The following is an 18,214-nucleotide window of genomic DNA, read 5'->3' on the forward strand; positions in this document are numbered from 1 at the left end:
ATTGTCTAGTCCAAGAATTCTTAACCTCTTTTGACTCATGGACCCCTTTGGTAGTCCCTTTGGTAATGTTTTTGAATAATTGAAGGAAAAACTAAATTCTGATTAGAAGATGGTGAAAATAAAAATGTACTATTTCTCTGCCCTAGTTCATGGACCCTTTGAAATCTATCCACAGACTGTAGATCTCTGGTGATCTTGTGATCTAGTTCATTTTAATTCCATGATATATCTGTTCACCTGCTCTGTAAGTTCTAAAGATATTCGCCAACATGAGATTCTAATAACTGGTTCTTTTTTAATATATGTATTAATTTTAGGATCAATATTACTAATTAGTGGATCAAAACTAGCATGTCTTTTTTTATAGAGTTATAAATGCAAAGCCCCAGGATGATATTGATAATTAGAATAACATTCAATAAATCACTGTTATCCTTTAACTTTATGTGAAAATTATACCTTAGAGGTATAGTTTATATATATATATATGTATATAAATATACATATATATATATATTGTTGTTGTTATTTTAGTCCTCCATTCAGTCATGTCTATCTCTATGTGGCCCCATGGACCTTACCCATAGGGTTTTTTTTGACAAAGATTATTGGAGTGGTTTGCCATTTCCTTCCAACGGTGTCCCCATTTTTCCTATGAGTAAATTGAGGTAAACAGGATTAAGTGACTTGCCCAGGGTCACACAACTAGTAAGCATCTGAGGCCAGATTTGAACTCAGGAAGATGAATTGGCCCAAAATACTTTCTACTGCACCATCTAGTTGCATGTTTATATAGTGTTCTATAAAATCTCCTTCTGCTTGTTCAGGATTTCCATGATCTCTATGGAATGTATGTCTGTTCATCACCCTGGCCCATAAATCCTTGAAAATGTCTAAATATGGTTCTGTTATTTTTTCCCTTTGGTTTTTTTTTCAAGGCAGTGGGGTTAAGTGACTTACCCAAGGCCACATAGCTAGGTAATTATTTATGTGTCTGACGTCACATTTGAATTCATGTCCTCCTGACTCCAAGGCTGGTGCTCTATCCACTGTGCTACCTAGCTGTCCTGTTCTATTGGTTTTTTTCTCTTTTTTTTTTTAGGTTTTTTTTTGCAAGGCAAACAGGGTTAAGTGGCTTGCCCAGGGCCACACAGCTAGGTAATTATTAAGTGTCTGAGACAGGATTTGAACCCAGGTACTCCTGGTTCCAGGGCCAGTGCTTTATCCACTACGCCACCTAGCTGCCCCTCTATTGTTTTTTTAACATGCAAAAGCATGGTTCAAAAAAGGCCAGCTTAAGTTCACTATCATTTACTAGCATTTTCTTCTTCAGAACTTTTGCCTTTCCTATTCCTTGCAAACCCTTTGGAGATTACAGAGCTCCCAAATCTAGCTCACCAAATTCCCTATGTGGAGGGTACAAGCAAGCAAAGGGTTAACTCACTGTAGCTGTAGCTCAGCCCGGTTTCCTCTAGGGTAATATTTGAAAGACTATAATTAAATAAAAGGCTGGAGAAACGGAGGGGTCCCACTGTCTTGCCATTCTTTAGGTCATCTAAGGATAACTTGCAGCTGTGGCCTTACAAGGTCATAAGGAACCTGTAGCAACTGCTCAGAAAAGAAGAGGGTGGAGAGATCCAAATATTTCACAGAGAGATGATAAAAAAAAAAAACGCCATCAAACTCCAAAACCAATAACCTATTCCTCAAACAAATGGGAAAAAAAATAAAAAAACAGTAGAAAGTCCTGGCTAATCTTTCTACAGGCCATAAATTCACTATTTAAGAATCCCTAAGGATGCCAGCAGCTAAACAAACATCATATCTACCCGACAAAGTTTACCCTGATTCAAGTCCAGTGGAATTTGGCCAGATTTTTGACATCAATTGGGCTAAACGCTTCCAAATACAGGACCAAGAGAGGGAAGGTTTTGGAGGTTTCTGTGGTTGCTTTCTTTGGTCACTTCATTACACAACATCTGAATTGGGAACCCTGATAGAAGATAAGACCAAATCACTAAGGATGATGCCAAGGATATTTACTCTGAGATAGAAAATCTAGTAGGAAGAAAAGAGAAGACTTGAAAAAAAATAGATGCCACTGTCTTGGGCCTCTGTTTCTCTTTCTCTAATGCACTTAATGTGGGGTATGGTTAATTTGTATTCATGTCTCATTTCTGTTCTGAACCATAGGTTCTGTGATATTTTCTCTAAATTTTATATCTCCCCTAGAATCTATCATAGTGCTCTGCATACTATAAACAGTAAATGTTGGTTGAATTGAATCAAGTTGACTACCCTCAGTGAGAATTTTCCCAGGGCAAATGAGACCCGCCTCTTTCATTTCCCCAAAACTTTCTTTCTAAACATGAAGCCCCAGTGACTGGGTGTCCCTCAAGGATCTGTGCTGGGCCATCTTCTCTTTCTTTACCTTCTTTGGGTTATAGCAGCTCCTACAGGTTCAATGATTATCTCCATATAAATGATTCCCAAATCTAAAAATATAAATCTACTTCTCTATTATGTCCTAATAATTAACTGCTTGCTAAATAGCTCTATCTGGAGGTCTCACTGGCATCTCAAATTCAGCATGTCCAAGAAGACAACTTATCGTCTCCTTTTCTTACTGTCCCCTTTAAACTTGCATCCCCTTTAGTTTTTTTCTATTTCTGTTACTTGTACATTGTTCTTCCATTCATGCAGGTTTACAACCTCAGAACCATCTTCAACTCTTCCCTTTCCTTCAGACTACTCCTCCCTCCCATCCATTCAGTTTCCAAGTCTTGTTGATTTAATTTATATAATTTATCTCATTTCCAACAGAGAGAAGGTCTTGAGGTAGTGTGGCATGATAGAGAAAAAGCCAGCCTCAGAGTCAGGAGAATGAGGGTTTACTTTCTGACATTGATAAATCGCTAAGTGACTCTGAATAAGTCATTTAATTCCTCTGTGTTCCCAGATTTCAGGATAATTGCCAACCTGCTTTGGTAGGGATTGTCTTTATCCTACACTACTAAAATTTCAGGATGGTTCTAAAATAATCCCTAGAACTTTACCCAGTCAGTGGCTATTAATATTTGGAGAACTGAAAGACTAAACTTGTGTCCAGTACAAGTAGCTAGTCACAGTTATTTTGTATTAGTTTGATATTGTGATTTAGCTGTGTCTATTTCTTTCATGTATTTACCAAAATCAGGGCTGTCCTGGAATATAGAGTTCTTCAAAGGTATAAATGATATCTACTCAACTAATTTTCTGCTGTAATATACAGGGATAGATTCTTTAAAATGTCATCTCCAGCTGGTGGTGACAGCTTTATTTGTGTGTGAATTCTATTTATTTCCACAGCATGTTTGTGGATTGTGAAGACACATAATATGTGCACATGTGGTGTGAGAAGAAGAAATCCTGCCACACTTGAGCCCACAATTCCAAGAAGACTAGAAAAGGAAAGGAGAGATAGAAAAAAACCAAATTGGGAGAGGGAAGACAGACATGAGTGGACTAGTGGGAGTTCCAGACTGACCAAAAAAAAAAAAAAGAATGGATTTTTATTGTTACTCTCTTCTCCTGAAAGAATTTGGAGAGGTCTCAAATCTTTATAGGGTAAGGAGGAGAATGTTATATGATATGTTTATTTTCTGTACCTTTGAAAGGTACAGTTTAGAAAAACTTCCTGTAGGAATATTAAAAGAAATAAATTTCCCAAGAAGTATCTTTCCTTTATTGCTCCTTCCTTCCTTCCTTCCTCCCCTCCCTCCCTTCTCTCTTCCTTCCTTCCTTCCTTCCTTCCTTCCTTCCTTCCTTCCTTCCTTCCTTCCTTCCTCCCTCCCTCCCTCCCTCCCTCCCTCCCTCCTTCCTTTCCTTCCCTTCCTTCCCTTCTTTCCTTTCTTTCCCATCAACATGACAAAACAGAATTAGGCAGGAATCTGGAAGGGATTTGAGCATGAGAATTATAGAAACTTATACTTCTTAATTACAGATCTAGCATATTCTCCTATACCATTAACTTCTACTGCCCATTGTATGTGATAAGGAAAACTGATAAAGGGAATAAGAGGGGAGTTGGAAGAGGGGAGAACTGGGAGGATTAGTTTTGCCAAGGAGGACTATCTCATGCTCCATTGAAAGGAAAAGAAAGGGGGCGGCTAGGTGGTGTAGTGGATAAAGCACCGGCCCTGGAGTCAGGAGTACCTGGGTTCAAATCCGGTCTCAGACACTTAATAATTACTTAGCTGTGTGGCCTTGGGCAAGCCACTTAACCCCACTGCCTTGCAAAAAAAAAAGAATTATTAAATGGAGTTAGACAAAATAATAGTAAACTTATAAAAAAAGAAAGGAAAGGAAAGATGAGTGATGACAGAGAAATAATGATCTGGGAAAAAGGGAAAAGCTCATGACAGATTCATTACCTTCTACAAGAGGTAAAACCATTTATTGAGAAATTTAGGGATGAAATGAGGACTTTAATGAGAGAGGAGAAGATTTGGAACAGCCTCTGTATGATAGGAAATCAGATAAAGAGAAGTGTTGTCCTATAACAGTGAAAGCCCAGATGAGATAACATAGCATGAATTTGTTGAAGACCAAGCCACCTTAATTTTAGTACTTTATCCAGTTGTACTTGGTGACTGAAGTAGGAGTAGAAAAGGATGTTATTATTGTTCCAGGCATTGGGATTAGTAGAGAACAGGAGAAGGATGGAGAGGGGGAAAAGATAATGAAGTGGTACTGTGAAAAGAATGTAGTGCTTAGAGTCAGGAAGACTCAAATATAAATCTTGCCAAAAATACTAACTGGGTGACTCTGCATAAGTCATTTAACACCTCTCCACTTCAGACTCTCAGCCTCTTGGACTTTAATGAATTCTAAAGTCCCTTCTAACTTTAAAGGTATGATCTTGTAATTCAGTGCTTCATTGACATAACATATCAGAGAATTACTATAGGGAAGGGAGAAAAGTCCATGTGGAATAATCTGGTAGACCAAGGAGGGATTAAAGAGTGTTGAAGATTATGAGGATAAGGAGATGTGAGGCAATGACAAAGAAGGGAAAATTGTGATTAGAAAAAAGACTATAGAGTTCAGGATCTTGGAGATAGAGTTGTTATAGGTAATGATGAGATCCAAATAGGGATGACCACTCTGCATTAATTTTTTTTCATTTCCTTTCCTCTTGAGGGCAGAAATTCTGTCTTATTTTCTTTTATGTCCATCAATGTTTTTGGTGTTGTTATTTATTGTTCATGACCCCATTTTGGGTTTTCTAGGCAAAGTTATTAGAGTGGTTTGCCATTTCCTTCTCCAACTCATTTTACAGATAAGGAAACTGAGGCCAACAGGGTGAAGTGACTTTCCCAGGGTTATATAACTAGGAAGTATTCAAGGCAGATTTGAAAAAAGGAAGATAAGCCTTCCTGTTTCCAGTCCTAGCACTCTATCCACTGTGCCACCTAGTTGAGTTTGGTACCCAGTAGGTGTGTTCAGTAAATTTTTCTGATTGATTTGACCATCTCCTCATTGACAAGGGATTTCAAGTAAAAGTACTGAATGGCACATGGTGAAGTTGACTGGTTTTATGTCTTTTTCTAGACAAAAGATGCTCTCTTCACTATCCTGCATGATCTAAGGCCACAGGATCATTTTAATGTTGTCGGGTTTTCCAGTCAGATCCAAGTATGGAAGAATCACCTTGTATCAGTGACTCCCAACAACATCAGGGATAGTAAAGTCTACATTCACCACATGACGCCTACTGGAGGTAAAAAAAAAATTGTCTTTTTTTTCTCACTTTAGCTTTGTTTCCATGATAATAGATAACTAAATGAACAAGCACATGAATGAATGAATGAATGAATGAATGCATAAATAAATGAACAAACAAATAAATGGATGAATAAATAAATAAATGCCTGCCAATAGGCAGGTATTTGAAATCTAAAGCTGACTTCAGGAAGGGAGATAACAAATTAAGAACTTGCATTTTAAGAGATTATAATAAAAAAACCCCTTGCATTACTTATGATCATCAAATCAAAACCTTATTCCTACCTTATCTCAGCTATCCAATTTGAGATGGTTCTTTTACATTATGTGGAAAAAACTCTTTTTGGTCTGTGTGGCTTCCACTGCTTTTCATTTATCCCTATGTTGTAAGTGGCAGTGGAGGAAGAATTGGTGCTAACAGGATGCCCTACTATTCTGTGTGCTCAAATATTATTGTTTTAGGAAGATAGAACTGTAACTGAATCAACAAGGAATACTTATCTGAGAGATTATAAGCTAAGTGCCAAGGGGAAAAAATATTGTTTGATGTGGAAGAGGCATACTTAAGGGGTTATAGTGAGGACAAAAATGGTTGAATTGTCTGGAATTTTGCTTTTGCTATAGAATACACAGATAATTGCGCTGAAACTGAGGACATCTTTCCTGATTCAGTTAAAAGACAGGCAAAAGAATTCTAAGGAAAAATGGTCTAATCCAAATTATGTAAATTAAAGAGAATTTTAGAATTTCACCATACAGGCTGAAGGACAGGGGTGGGGTGTGGACTTCTAGCCATGAAGGAACAGCATAAGCAAAGGCAGAGAAATGTAGGAAAATATTGAACATAGACACAGTATGGTAAAAAAGGCTAGTTTGGCTGAAACACAAAGAAAACTATTGCAAGATAAAAGTGGAAAGGAAAGGTGTCAAATTGTGGAAGACAATCTTTCTCAGTTTCTTTTTCTGGATCCTTATGATTCTGTCTTGGTTTCTCTCCTTTTCTCCCTATATACTACTTCACTTGGTGATCTCATTAGTTCCATGGCTTGAACTATCTCCTAGACTAACAGTTCTCTAATCTGCCTATCCTTCCCTAATCTCTCTGCTGACTTCCAGTCTTCATGACTTCAACTGCCTTTCAGACATCTCAAACTGAATGAAGCTTAAGGAGAGAGAAAAGGCTTTGAAACTACCATTCAGGGTAATGAGACAAGAAACCAGTAACAGCTGAATAAGATCATCAGACTTCTGTGGTGTTCAGTATTAGACTCATGTTCAGTTGAATACCATAAAATTATAATAGCTAGAATCATAGTTTTTCTCTAAAACTCCAAAAACATTGCAAGAGTAGAAAAACATAGTGTAAGGTAATCTGAGAATTAATAGGTCAGGAATAGAGGAAGTTCAGAAGGATGAGGGATTCTAAGGTTGGTAATTATTGAAGCCATGAAGTGACAGAGTATGGGGTCAAGGCCAGATATGAAAGCAAGGGAGATGGCAAGAGATAAAATTCAGACATTGGGAGGGTCCTAGGGATCACAGTTTACAATGAAGATGAAAAGGAAACTCACTGTGTGGAGTGAGAGTAAGTAGAAGAGATGAAATAATAGAAAATTTTGTGTGGAAAGTAGAATTTTCACTACTTCCAATATCTGGGAACAGAACATTTCTCTGTGATAGTGAGATTTAAGATGTTACAGTGCTAATAAAGTATGGTAGAGAATAGGGTCCCTAGAATTTATATTAAGGTGTGCCACTAGAAGGATCACTATAACAGGATGTTGAAAGAATCATAAGTAGGAACATTGCAATCTCTGGTGATGACATTCTGAAAGACATTAAATTCCATGGGGAATTCATATTTTTATATCCATATCCAACCCCTTCTCTGGGATTTCATACCTTTACATCCATAGCTTCTCATGGATCTATAAAGAACATAGGCAGGAGTCACACAGGATGAGAAGCCATATACAGATCACAATATACATGGCATGCCACAAAAAAAGAGCCACTGAGAAACCAAGGCTTGAAAAATGGATAATTAAGAGGTGATGTTAGTCAGTGCCTTAACTTCAAGGCCTTCATTTTCTCTTTTTTTGTTCTTTCTATGTCCCATCCCTATATAATTCTTCCCTTCCATCTCTAGCATCTAGTTTTTATTGAAATCAGCCTTCAGAAAAGAATACTAAATTAATTTTTACTAGAGTGTGAAAGATAGAAAACCATCCAAAGTAATATCTCTGCCAGAGAGATCTGCATTATTATAAGTATAAAAACTAAAGAAATGAAACTTTTGGTAGAACTTCAGGTAAGTTGGAGGGAGAGATAGGTTTTATAGCATGAGAGTGTTCCTGATGCCTCTGAAATACTAGAGTTGTTCCCTACACCAACTATCACAGTAGGCAAGTTTTGGCCATATCTTTTCAAATAACAATCATTCATTCATTCATTCATTCATAGGTGATCTACTTCCTGACTTTACATGGTATGATTTTCATGCCGGTCTGACTGCCTTCTGTCAGTCAACTCACAACTTAATTTTTCTTTCCCAATATCAACTAGCTACTGGTTAAAGCAGTTCTTTTTAATTTTTTTGGTCCCAGGACCCCTTTATATACTCAAAGGTTATCAAGGATCCCATGAGCTTTTGTTTTTGTGGGTAATAGCTATTGATATTTATCATATTAGAAATTAAAAGATAAAATTTTAAAGTATTTAACTTAGGATAACAATAATCATCCCATTCCACATTAACAGACATATTTTATGAAAAATAACTATATTTTCCAAAATAAGAAAACTTAATAAGAAGAGTGGCATTGTTTTACTTTTTTGCAAATAATATCTGACTTAGTAGAAGATGGCTGAGTTCTCATTAAATGCTTCTGAATTCAGTCTGTTATAATCTGTTGTTGTGGTTGAAATATATGAAGAAAACTGGCCATAGATATGTGATATGGAAGGCAAGGAGTGAGCAAATAATATTTCATATTATTATGAAAATTGTTGCTTTTATCTCAAGAACTCATTGAAGGGGGGGGTAGCTAGGTGGCGCAGTGGATAGTGCACTGGCCTTGGAGTCAGGAGTACCTGGGTTCAAATCTGACCTCAGACACTTAATAATTACCTAGCCATGGTGGCCTTGGACAAGCCACTTAACCTCATTGCCTTGAAAAATCTTAAAAAAAAAAGGTAATCAGGGCTTATATCGCAATGTATTCTAAGCCAAGCAAAAATGATTTGAAGATTGACCAATCTTTTAAATTATTTATCTGTGTCACTTTTCTCTCTCCCCACCATTAGTGGGGATAATTAAGTGGATAATTACAAATTAACCAGGGATGTAATTAAGATCCTAAGATCATAGACTTAGACCTAGAAAGTCCAGATGCCATCCAGAAGTTACTAGCTCATTTTACAAAGGCATAACTAAGGGTCAGATTAAGTGACTTGTCAAGGCAACAGAAGTTAAGAAGTGCTAGAAGCAAGATTCAAACTTCTCTGATCTTGCCATAGTAAATAATCAAAATCTCCATAATAAATTTATACTGGTATTAGAAAAGATAAGTCAAAGACTTGACTGAAAACAATTTTTATTTATTTATTTTTTATTCTTATTTATTTTGAGTTTACAATTTCCCCTGCAATTTCACTTCCACCCCCCCCACCCACAGAAGGCAGTTTGCTAGTCTTTACATCATTCCCATAGTTACATCATTCCCTTCCTTAAGGATCTAAGTTGAATGTGATGAGAGAGAAATCATATCCTTAAGGAATAAGGCTGATAACATTTTGATGCATGCATCCACAGGTACAAACATCAATGGGGCTCTACAGAAAGGCATTGAACTGCTCAATAACCACATAGCTGACAATGACATTGACTCCAGGAGTGTGTCTCTAATTGTCTTCTTGACCGATGGGAAGGCCACAGTGGGAGAGATTCGATCAAGTAAGATCCTCAGCAACACAAAAGAAGCTGCTCAAGGTCGAGTCTGTATCTTTACCATAGGCATTGGAAATGACGTAGACTTCAAACTACTAGAGAAGTTGTCACTGGAGAACTGTGGCATGACTCGGCGAGTCCTGGAGGAGGACAATGCGAAGGAACAGCTCATTGGGTCAGCTTCCTCTTGGCTTCTGTAGGATGGGGATGCATGCCCAAGGGGAGGGGGCTGGATCTGGCATGGATTGCGGATCAGCAGGGATCTTTGTGGATCAAGGGCTTGAATCATGAGTGGATCAGAGAGTAGGCTGTCTACTTGGAATGGATTTTGGAGACTACTAGAAATTATAGTTCCGTGAACAAAGTTTGACTTTTCTAGAGCTTTAACTTACCTTAACTTCTTTCTTCCCTGCCCCTCCTGCTGATACACTTTGAGATAGATCATGTGAGGATAGTAAAAGCAAACAATAACAAAAAGTGAAAAATAATAATAATGATATATAAATGAAATGAACAATAATAACAAATAACAAATAACAAAAGGACATGATAATAAAAATGATCTGCCCTTTCTATCATAAAACACCCAGTTTGTTGGAAAAGGGAAAACTGTGATCCTGGTTTCCTCTCCTTTTTCCTGAGAGATCTTTTTTTTTAAAGATAGCTTGTCAAGGCAGATAGAGATATGGCTTTTTAGTCAAGAAGATCTGAGTTCACATTCTGCCATTGATGTATACTGGTTATGTGATCTTGAGTAAGTCACCTAATTTGTAATGCCATAAGTATTCTAAGACTATGAATTGCCCTGGAAAGCTTTCTATTGCCTTGGCAATCTCTCTACAGTATAAAGTGCTGATCTGCCTGCCTTAGTAAAGGGGGTTTCCTCATCTCTCTCTCTCTCTCTCTCTCTCTCTGCCCCCCTCCTATAAATATATATATATATGTGTGTGTGTGTGTGTGTGTGTGTACATATATGATATATGTATCTATATGTGTGTACTTTTTTACATATATAAATATATGCATAAATGTGTGTCTATCTAGCTGGATAAGTGGTGCAATGAATAGGGCACTAGGGACAATAGTTAGCAAGACTTGAATTCAAATGTACTCTCAGTCATTCAGTAGTGGTATAATTTAGGCAAGTCACTTTACCTCTATTCAGTTTTCTCCTCTGTAAAAATGAAGATAATGACAGCACCTACTTCAAAGGACTGTTGTAAGAACCCAGGCCTGATGCATAGTAAGTGTCATTTAAATATTATTATTATTATCATTATTTATGAGATCTGACTTCAGAATCAGAAAGACCTGGGTTCAAGTCCAACTTTTGATAGATGCTGGTTGTTTGTCCCTGGGCAAGTCCCTCAACCTCTCACTGCCTCCAGGAACTCTGTAAGACTTAAACCATTTAGCAAGAACAAGTTTGCTTTAATTGGGAGCCTTTATGCCTATGAAATCAGAGTTGAGGACTAAAAAGTCAGAAAGGAGATTATGTTGCTGCAGAACCTTCTAGATTACTTCATCTCTGTCCAATGAGGCAGGAAATGTTATTCCAGGCAATGTCACATTTTAATGGCTTAAGTTTTTTGTCCAGGAAGCTTTCAATGTTTTGGAAGCATCTTCTTTTTCATTCTCTGTCTTTCAGTCAAGAAGCGTTTATTAGAAGTTTAATTTGGGTCAGGCACTGTTCCCAATGGGGATACAAAGAAAGGGGGAAAAAAAAATCATAATTCCTGCTCTCACAGAGCTCCTTGCCTAAAGGGGGGAGATTTGTTGTTGTTGTTTGTCCTTCATTCCCTCACATCAAGGAGGTGATGCCATGACAAGCACATGAATTGGATTTGAGTGAGGGGGAGCTCTGCTAAGTCACCAACCTCACTTTCTCTTCTGGAGCCATCTGGGTCCAGTGGCCAGACATGGATCAGGTCAATGGGAGATCACCCTGGATAAGAGGCAATCAGGGTTGAGTGACTTGCCCAAAGTCATACAGCTAGTAAGAGTCAAATGTCTGAGGTCAAATTTGAACTCAGGTCCTCCTGATTCTAGGGCTGATGTTCTATTCACTGGACAAAGGGGAGATAAGATGTAAGTAAATAAATCCATATAAAGCTTATCCATTGTTATGTGAGATTATTCATTTCCTGGCAATAACAGCTGCAGGGACTAGACAATACCTCTGGGATAAAATAAGATTTAAACTATTTTAAGCTTAGAGTCAGAAGTGAAGAGAAGATTCCAGTCATTGGGGATCCTGAATGCAGACAAGGAGGGAGCTGAGAAGTGGAGTATCATATCAATGTCAAGTAAGTCATGTTGCTTGAGAAAAGTATAAGATGACAGGAAGGAGACAAATTATGAAGATATAAGAGAACTTTAGATTAGATATGGATGGGGTGGCTAGGTGGCTTAGTGGATAAAGCACCGGCCCCGGAGTCAGGAGTACCTGGGTTCAAATCTGGTCTCAGACACTTAATAATTACCTAGCTGTGTGGCCTTGGGCAAGCCACTTAACCCAATTTGCCTTTCAAAAACTAAAAAAAAAAAGATTAGATATGGAGGTGATTGTCTTGGAGATACACTGAGCAAATAATTTGTTTCCTACTCTGTTGGTGGTTTGTAGAGTATCTGAAGTTTTTATTTCTTTTAAATTGTGGTAGAGGAGATTTAAAAAAATGCCATCTAATTGGAAGAAAAAGTGGGAGGGGGATAATCACATTAACTAAGGCAGCTGCAGAGGATATGATGTAGAATCTTCACCCAACTCATCTTTGCCTTCTTTCACTGTCTCATGGCATGCTATTATTTTTTTGCTTTTTTCCAAGTAGGTGGGGTTAAGTGACTTACCCAAGGCCACACAGCTAGGTAATTATTAAGTGTCTGAGGCTGAACCTCCAGCTTCGGGCTCATATTCATCTGAAGCTGCCAACACAACATAAGGTGGCACTCAAAATTCTATAAATCTAGTAGGTTTTTAGGGTTGAATTGATTAAATGTTGATCACATATATCCAGTAAATGATGGTATAAGTATCCAAATGGCCTTGGAAGAAAAAAGGTTCTCCTCTCCTATAGAGTTCTATAGGAAGGAGAAGAGGAAAGAAGAGGAAAGGAGGGAGGGAATATAGAAGGAAGAAAGAAAAGAAAGTTTGGAATCAGAGTCAATCAACAAGTATTTATTATGTTGTTGTTTGGTGGGTTTGTTTTTTCTTTTTGGCAAAGATACTGGAATGGTTTGCCATTTTCTTCTTTGATGAAGAACTTTACAAATGAGGAACGGAGACAAACAAGATTAAGTGGCTTACCCAGGGTCACACAGCTAATAAGTGTCTGAGGTCAGATTTAAACTCAGGAACAGGAAGCTGTGATGTCAGGCCTGGCACTCTATACACCAGCTTCTCTTTATTAAGTATATACTATGTGCTAGGCATTGCATTAGACCCTGAAGATTCAAATCCAAAAATAGGATGGTCATTGCTTTCAAATACATTAATTCTATTGGGGGGGAGGTGGAAGATATATGTTCATAGATGCATAAATGCAAGATATATGCAAAATAAATCCAAAGTGATTTTGAGGTGCAGGACATTCATAATCAAGGGAATTAGGAAAGACATTTTGAAGAAGGGCACCTTTAGTTGGGACTTGAAGCAAGCCAAGGATTATAAAGAAAAGAGGAAGAAAGGTCTGGGCAAGAGATGAGTTATCATTTACAGGAAACAGCAAGTAGAACAATTTGGCTGAAATGTAGAGATCATGAAGGAGATTAATGAAGATCAACTGGAAAAATAATTTGGAGTCAGATCACGAAGAGTTCCCCAATGTGTTTTATCTTAGTGGTAATAGAGAGCCAGGAAAGCTTCTGGAGCAGGCAAGTGACATTGTTGGACTTTTGTTTTAGGAATGTCAATTTGTCAGCTTTGTGGAGAATGGATTGGAGAGAAGAGAGGGAGCAGGGAAAACAATTAGGAGACATTGCAATAGTACAAAAAAGAGGATAAAAGTCTGAAGGGTGGAGACTGTGCAAGTGATAGAAGGGAATGGGTGGGAGACATGTTGGGGAGGGAAAAATGCCAAGAATTAGTAATTGATTAGCTATGGTGGGTGATAGAGAAGACAGAGATTAAGGACAATTACAGCATTGAGAACAAGAATGATTGAAGGAATGGTGGTATTCTTTTTTCTTTTTTTAGGTTTTTTTGCAAGGCAAATGGGGTTAAGTGGCTTGCCCAAGACCACACAGCTAGGTATTTATTAAGTGTCTGAGACCAGATTTGAACCCAGGTACTCCTGACTCCAAGGCCAGTGCTTTATCCACTACGCCACCTAGCTGCCCCTAGGAATGGTGGTATTCTTAAGCTAAACAAGAAACTTAGGATAAAGGATCACTTTAGGAGAAAAGCTAATGAGTTCCATTTTGGATATGTTACAGTGCTTCTAGGACATCCAGGTGGACATGTCCAGAATGCTGTTGTGGAGGCAGGATGAGAACTCAAAAAGGAGATGAGATCTGGATTTGTAGATCTGGCAGTGATTTACAAAGAAATTATAGTTGAATCCATGGGAGCTACTGTTTTTTTCAAATTTTTTTTAAAAAAGAACTTGGAACTTAACAAACATCAACATGAAGATTTCCTTATACAAGGAACAGAAAAGGAATGTTATATATGAAAACTTTGTTTTATATGGATTTTAAAGGTTAAATTTACTAAATTTAACATAGAAGTACCTATATATGGTAGAGTCCAGTTTGTTTATATGCCCTTCTGACCTTTCTTCTGCTCTCAAATTCATTTTACAAATATGTCATTGACATTCTTTTTTTTCTTGTCTTTTTTTAAATCACTACTCCTCTTCTTCCCTCACAAAGTCTCCCCACTAAAAAAGACTCCTTGTCTTGTAACAAATAAATACAACTGAACAAAAGAAAATCACACATTGATCATATCTGATAATCTATACCCCATTATGCACTCACAATCCATCACCTCTCTTCAAATGGGTGAGAATGATCCTTGTTCTTTAAGAGTCATGTTTGTTCACTGTATTGATCAGAATCCTCAAGTCTTTTGAAGTTGTTTCCCTTTACAATGCTGCAATTGTATAAATTTTTCTCCCATTCTACTCACTTCCCTGTGCATCAATTCATATAATCTTATCACATTTTTTTAAATTGGTACCTTTTATAATTTCTTATGGAGAAGGCTGAGCATGGTGGTAAGAAGAATTCCATATGCTATAAGAAATAGTGAAAGGAACTGGTTTTTGTTTAGGTTGGAGGATGTAGGAAGGAGATCCAGTAAGCATGCTGACTTTTAATATTTGTGAAGTTGTCATACAGTAGAAGACTTAGACATTCTCTGTAGCACCAAAAGATAGAACTAAGAGTAGTAGATAGATGCTACAGGGAGGCAGCTTTTGGTTCAAAAAGTGGAAGAACTTTTTAACAAATAGGACAATCTAGTAGTGCAATACTGGAACAGTGTAAATTTATGTCAGTTTAGGTGTTCAGGTGCCAAGTGTTGGGTAAGACAGGGATGGTGGTTTTTTGGTCCTTCATTTTTTGAAGAAGGCCAAGATATCAAGGAAGTTATACTAAGAAACCATTACAATAGTCAAGGTCAGAGATGGTGAGGACCCAAACTAGGGATGATGGCTGTGTGAGTAGAAAGAGGATTCTCTTGGATAAAGCACTGGCCTTGGAGTCAGGAGGACAGGAGTTCAAATCCAGCCTCAGACTTGCCATTTACTAACTGAGTGAACTTGGGCAAATCACTTAACCCTGATTGCCTCACAGCCATCTCTAGTTGATCTGATTCATATCTGACCACTGGACCCAGATGGTTCTGAAGGAGAAAGAGAGGCTGATGACTTAACACAGCCCCAACCTTGCTCAACTTCAATTCATGTCTTGTCATGGTATCACCTCCACTGATGTCGTGATCTTCTTTGAGAATGAAGGACAAACATCAATATGGGATGGTACAGTGGAAAGAGCAATGGATTTGGAACCAGAGAACCTCTGTTTTTGTCCCTTTTGTGACATTGGGTAAATCACCTAACCACTCTGGTTCTTATCTTCATTTATAAAATAGGGGTAGGGTTAACTATCTTAAAAGGTTTTTTTTTAATTCAACATCTGTAATTCTGTCATGTATGGGCATTTGCCCATACAACAGAGAGATAGGCTATATGATTCCCTTTGTATTAAACATTTCCATTCTCTTGGCTGTGCTTGCTACTGAAGTTAGGACCTTAACCTCCATCTGTGTTGTTTTACTCCAGGTTCTACGATGAGATCAGAACCCCTCTACTCTCTGATATCCGAATTGATTATCCACCTGATTCTGTCAAACATGTTACCAAAACTCTTTTTCCTAATTACTTCAATGGATCTGAAATCATCATTGCTGGGAAGCTGGTTGACAGTCAGTTGGACAATCTACATGTGGAAGTCACAGCCAGCAATAGTAAGAAATTTGTGGTCCTGAAGACAGATGTTCCTGTTGGGTCCCTCAGAACAGGGAATGACGTCATAGGGGTTTCCACTCCAAAGGGCCAAGATGTTGACCAAAACTACATTGAACGGCTCTGGAGTTACCTCACTATTAAGGAACTGCTGACTTCTTGGCTGAAGAGTGATGATGAACAGGAGAAAGAACGTTTGATGGAGAGAGCTCGGGCTCTTGCAGTGAATTACCATTTCCTCACCCCTTTCACTTCCTTGAAAGTGAAAGAGCTGGCACCTGAGGCAACTCAAAGGGAAAGGAAAGACTATGGCAGTTCTGCAGCAATGGGTCCAGAGACAGTTGTGCAAAGCTTGCATGGAAAGGACATGCCACCAGGTAATGACACTGTTGGCAATTTTTAGATATTGTTTACTTAGAATTTCTGCTTTCTATTTTCAATACTAGAGTTGTTTCTTTATTTTAGAGTTGTTTCTATTTTATTTTCCTGCCCCATTGGATTCAATTTACCTTAAGTTTAGGTCAATTTACTAAAACAGATTATAAGGTTTCTAAAGTTAGACTAAGTCAATCTAAAACTACTACAAAGTACTTAGAAAATGATACATTTGACTTAGAGGAGAACCTCTCCCATTGTTTTTGATGTATCAATAACTCTTCGTATTTTTAAAAACATCACTAGTGAATTCTGTTGTGTTCCTGAGGGGCAAATGTGTGTGGGTTTTTGCTCCCTACAAATACAAGAGGAAAAGACCTGAAATTCTTAGAAAATTCCTCTTTTATTTGTTCTTTTGTAGCTCAGAGTCTATCAATAAATTAAGCATTTATCAAGCTCCTACTATGTACCAGTCATTGTTTTATGTACTGGAGATACAAAAATAAAAACAAAACAGTTTCTGGCTCCAAGAAGCATATGGGTGAGATAACATTTATGGGCACATGCAAAACAAATCAAAAGCTCACCTTGAAGGAGAAGGTACCAGCTGCTCATGGTAGAATGCAGAGGAGCAGGAGAACCTCAGAAGACAGTCCTTGCATTGAGTCTTTTTTTTGTTGTTGGTTTTTCAAGGCAGTGGGGTTAAATGACTTGCCCAAAGTCACACAGCTAGGTTATTATTAAGTATCTGAGGCCACATTTGAACTCAGGTCTTCCTGATTCCAGGGCTAGTTCTCTATCCACTGCACCACTTAGCCGCCCCAACTGGTACTGTCTTTTTTTTTTTTAACGTTTTTTGCAAGGCAATAGGGTTAAGTGACTTGACCAAGGCCACACAACTAGGTAATTATTAAGTGTCTGAGGCTGGATTTGAACTCAGGTACTCCTGACTCCAGGGCTGGTGCTCTATCCACTGTGCCACCTAGCTGCCCCTGGTACTGAGTCTTGATGGGAGATGGGGATTCCAAGATGTTGAGGTAAAGAGGAAGAGAACTAACTAGTGGAAAGGATCAGTGAGGATACTAGAATGTCGTCTAGTGTGAGAAATAATAAGTTGACCTTCCTTACTGAATCACAGCATTTGTGGGGGAGAGGAACGTGAAAGGAGACTGGAAAGGCAAGATGTTGCTAAGTTATGAAGAGCTTTAAATGCCAAACAGAGGGCATTCTTCTCAGAGGGAGAATGGAATCAAATCAAGTCAAGAAGCATTTATTATGGGCTTACTATATGTTCAACTCTGTGCACAAAGCCCAAAGAAAAGAAAAAAGCCAAAAATAGTCCTTGCTTGGTGGGTGAGTCAACACTCAAATAACTGTACAAACTTATTCTTTCTTCCTCTCCTCTCTTTCATCTTTTTCTTCATTCTCTCTCTCTCTCTCTCTCTCTCACACACACACACACACACACACACACACACACACACACACACACACACACACACACTCTCCCCCTTTCTCTCACCACCTCTCTTTCCCTCTCTCTGCTTCTCCCTTCCTTTCTCTTTCTCCCTCCTTCCCTCCCTGTTTCTCTCTTCTCCCTCTTTATCTGTCTCTTTGTCTCCATCTTTGTCTGCCTCTTTCCCCTTCTCTCCTCACT

The 18,214-nt window shown here is 38.1% G+C and overlaps 1 protein-coding gene across 2 annotated transcripts in view; it reads left to right on the forward strand.

Annotated features, from left to right (window-relative positions):
* ITIH5 (inter-alpha-trypsin inhibitor heavy chain 5) overlaps positions 1-18,214 on the forward strand; it is a 90,325-nt gene that overhangs the window by 51,679 nt on the left and 20,432 nt on the right. For both annotated transcript variants that reach the window (XM_074194175.1, XM_074194174.1), the window contains exons 8-10: positions 5,593-5,761; positions 9,581-9,890; positions 16,000-16,559. In XM_074194175.1, coding sequence (XP_074050276.1) covers positions 5,593-5,761; positions 9,581-9,890; positions 16,000-16,559 — 1,039 coding nt within the window. The remainder of the gene's footprint in view (positions 1-5,592; positions 5,762-9,580; positions 9,891-15,999; positions 16,560-18,214) is intronic.

This window comes from Macrotis lagotis, chromosome 7 (assembly GCF_037893015.1).
Source record: "Macrotis lagotis isolate mMagLag1 chromosome 7, bilby.v1.9.chrom.fasta, whole genome shotgun sequence".
NCBI lineage: Eukaryota > Metazoa > Chordata > Mammalia > Peramelemorphia > Peramelidae > Macrotis > Macrotis lagotis.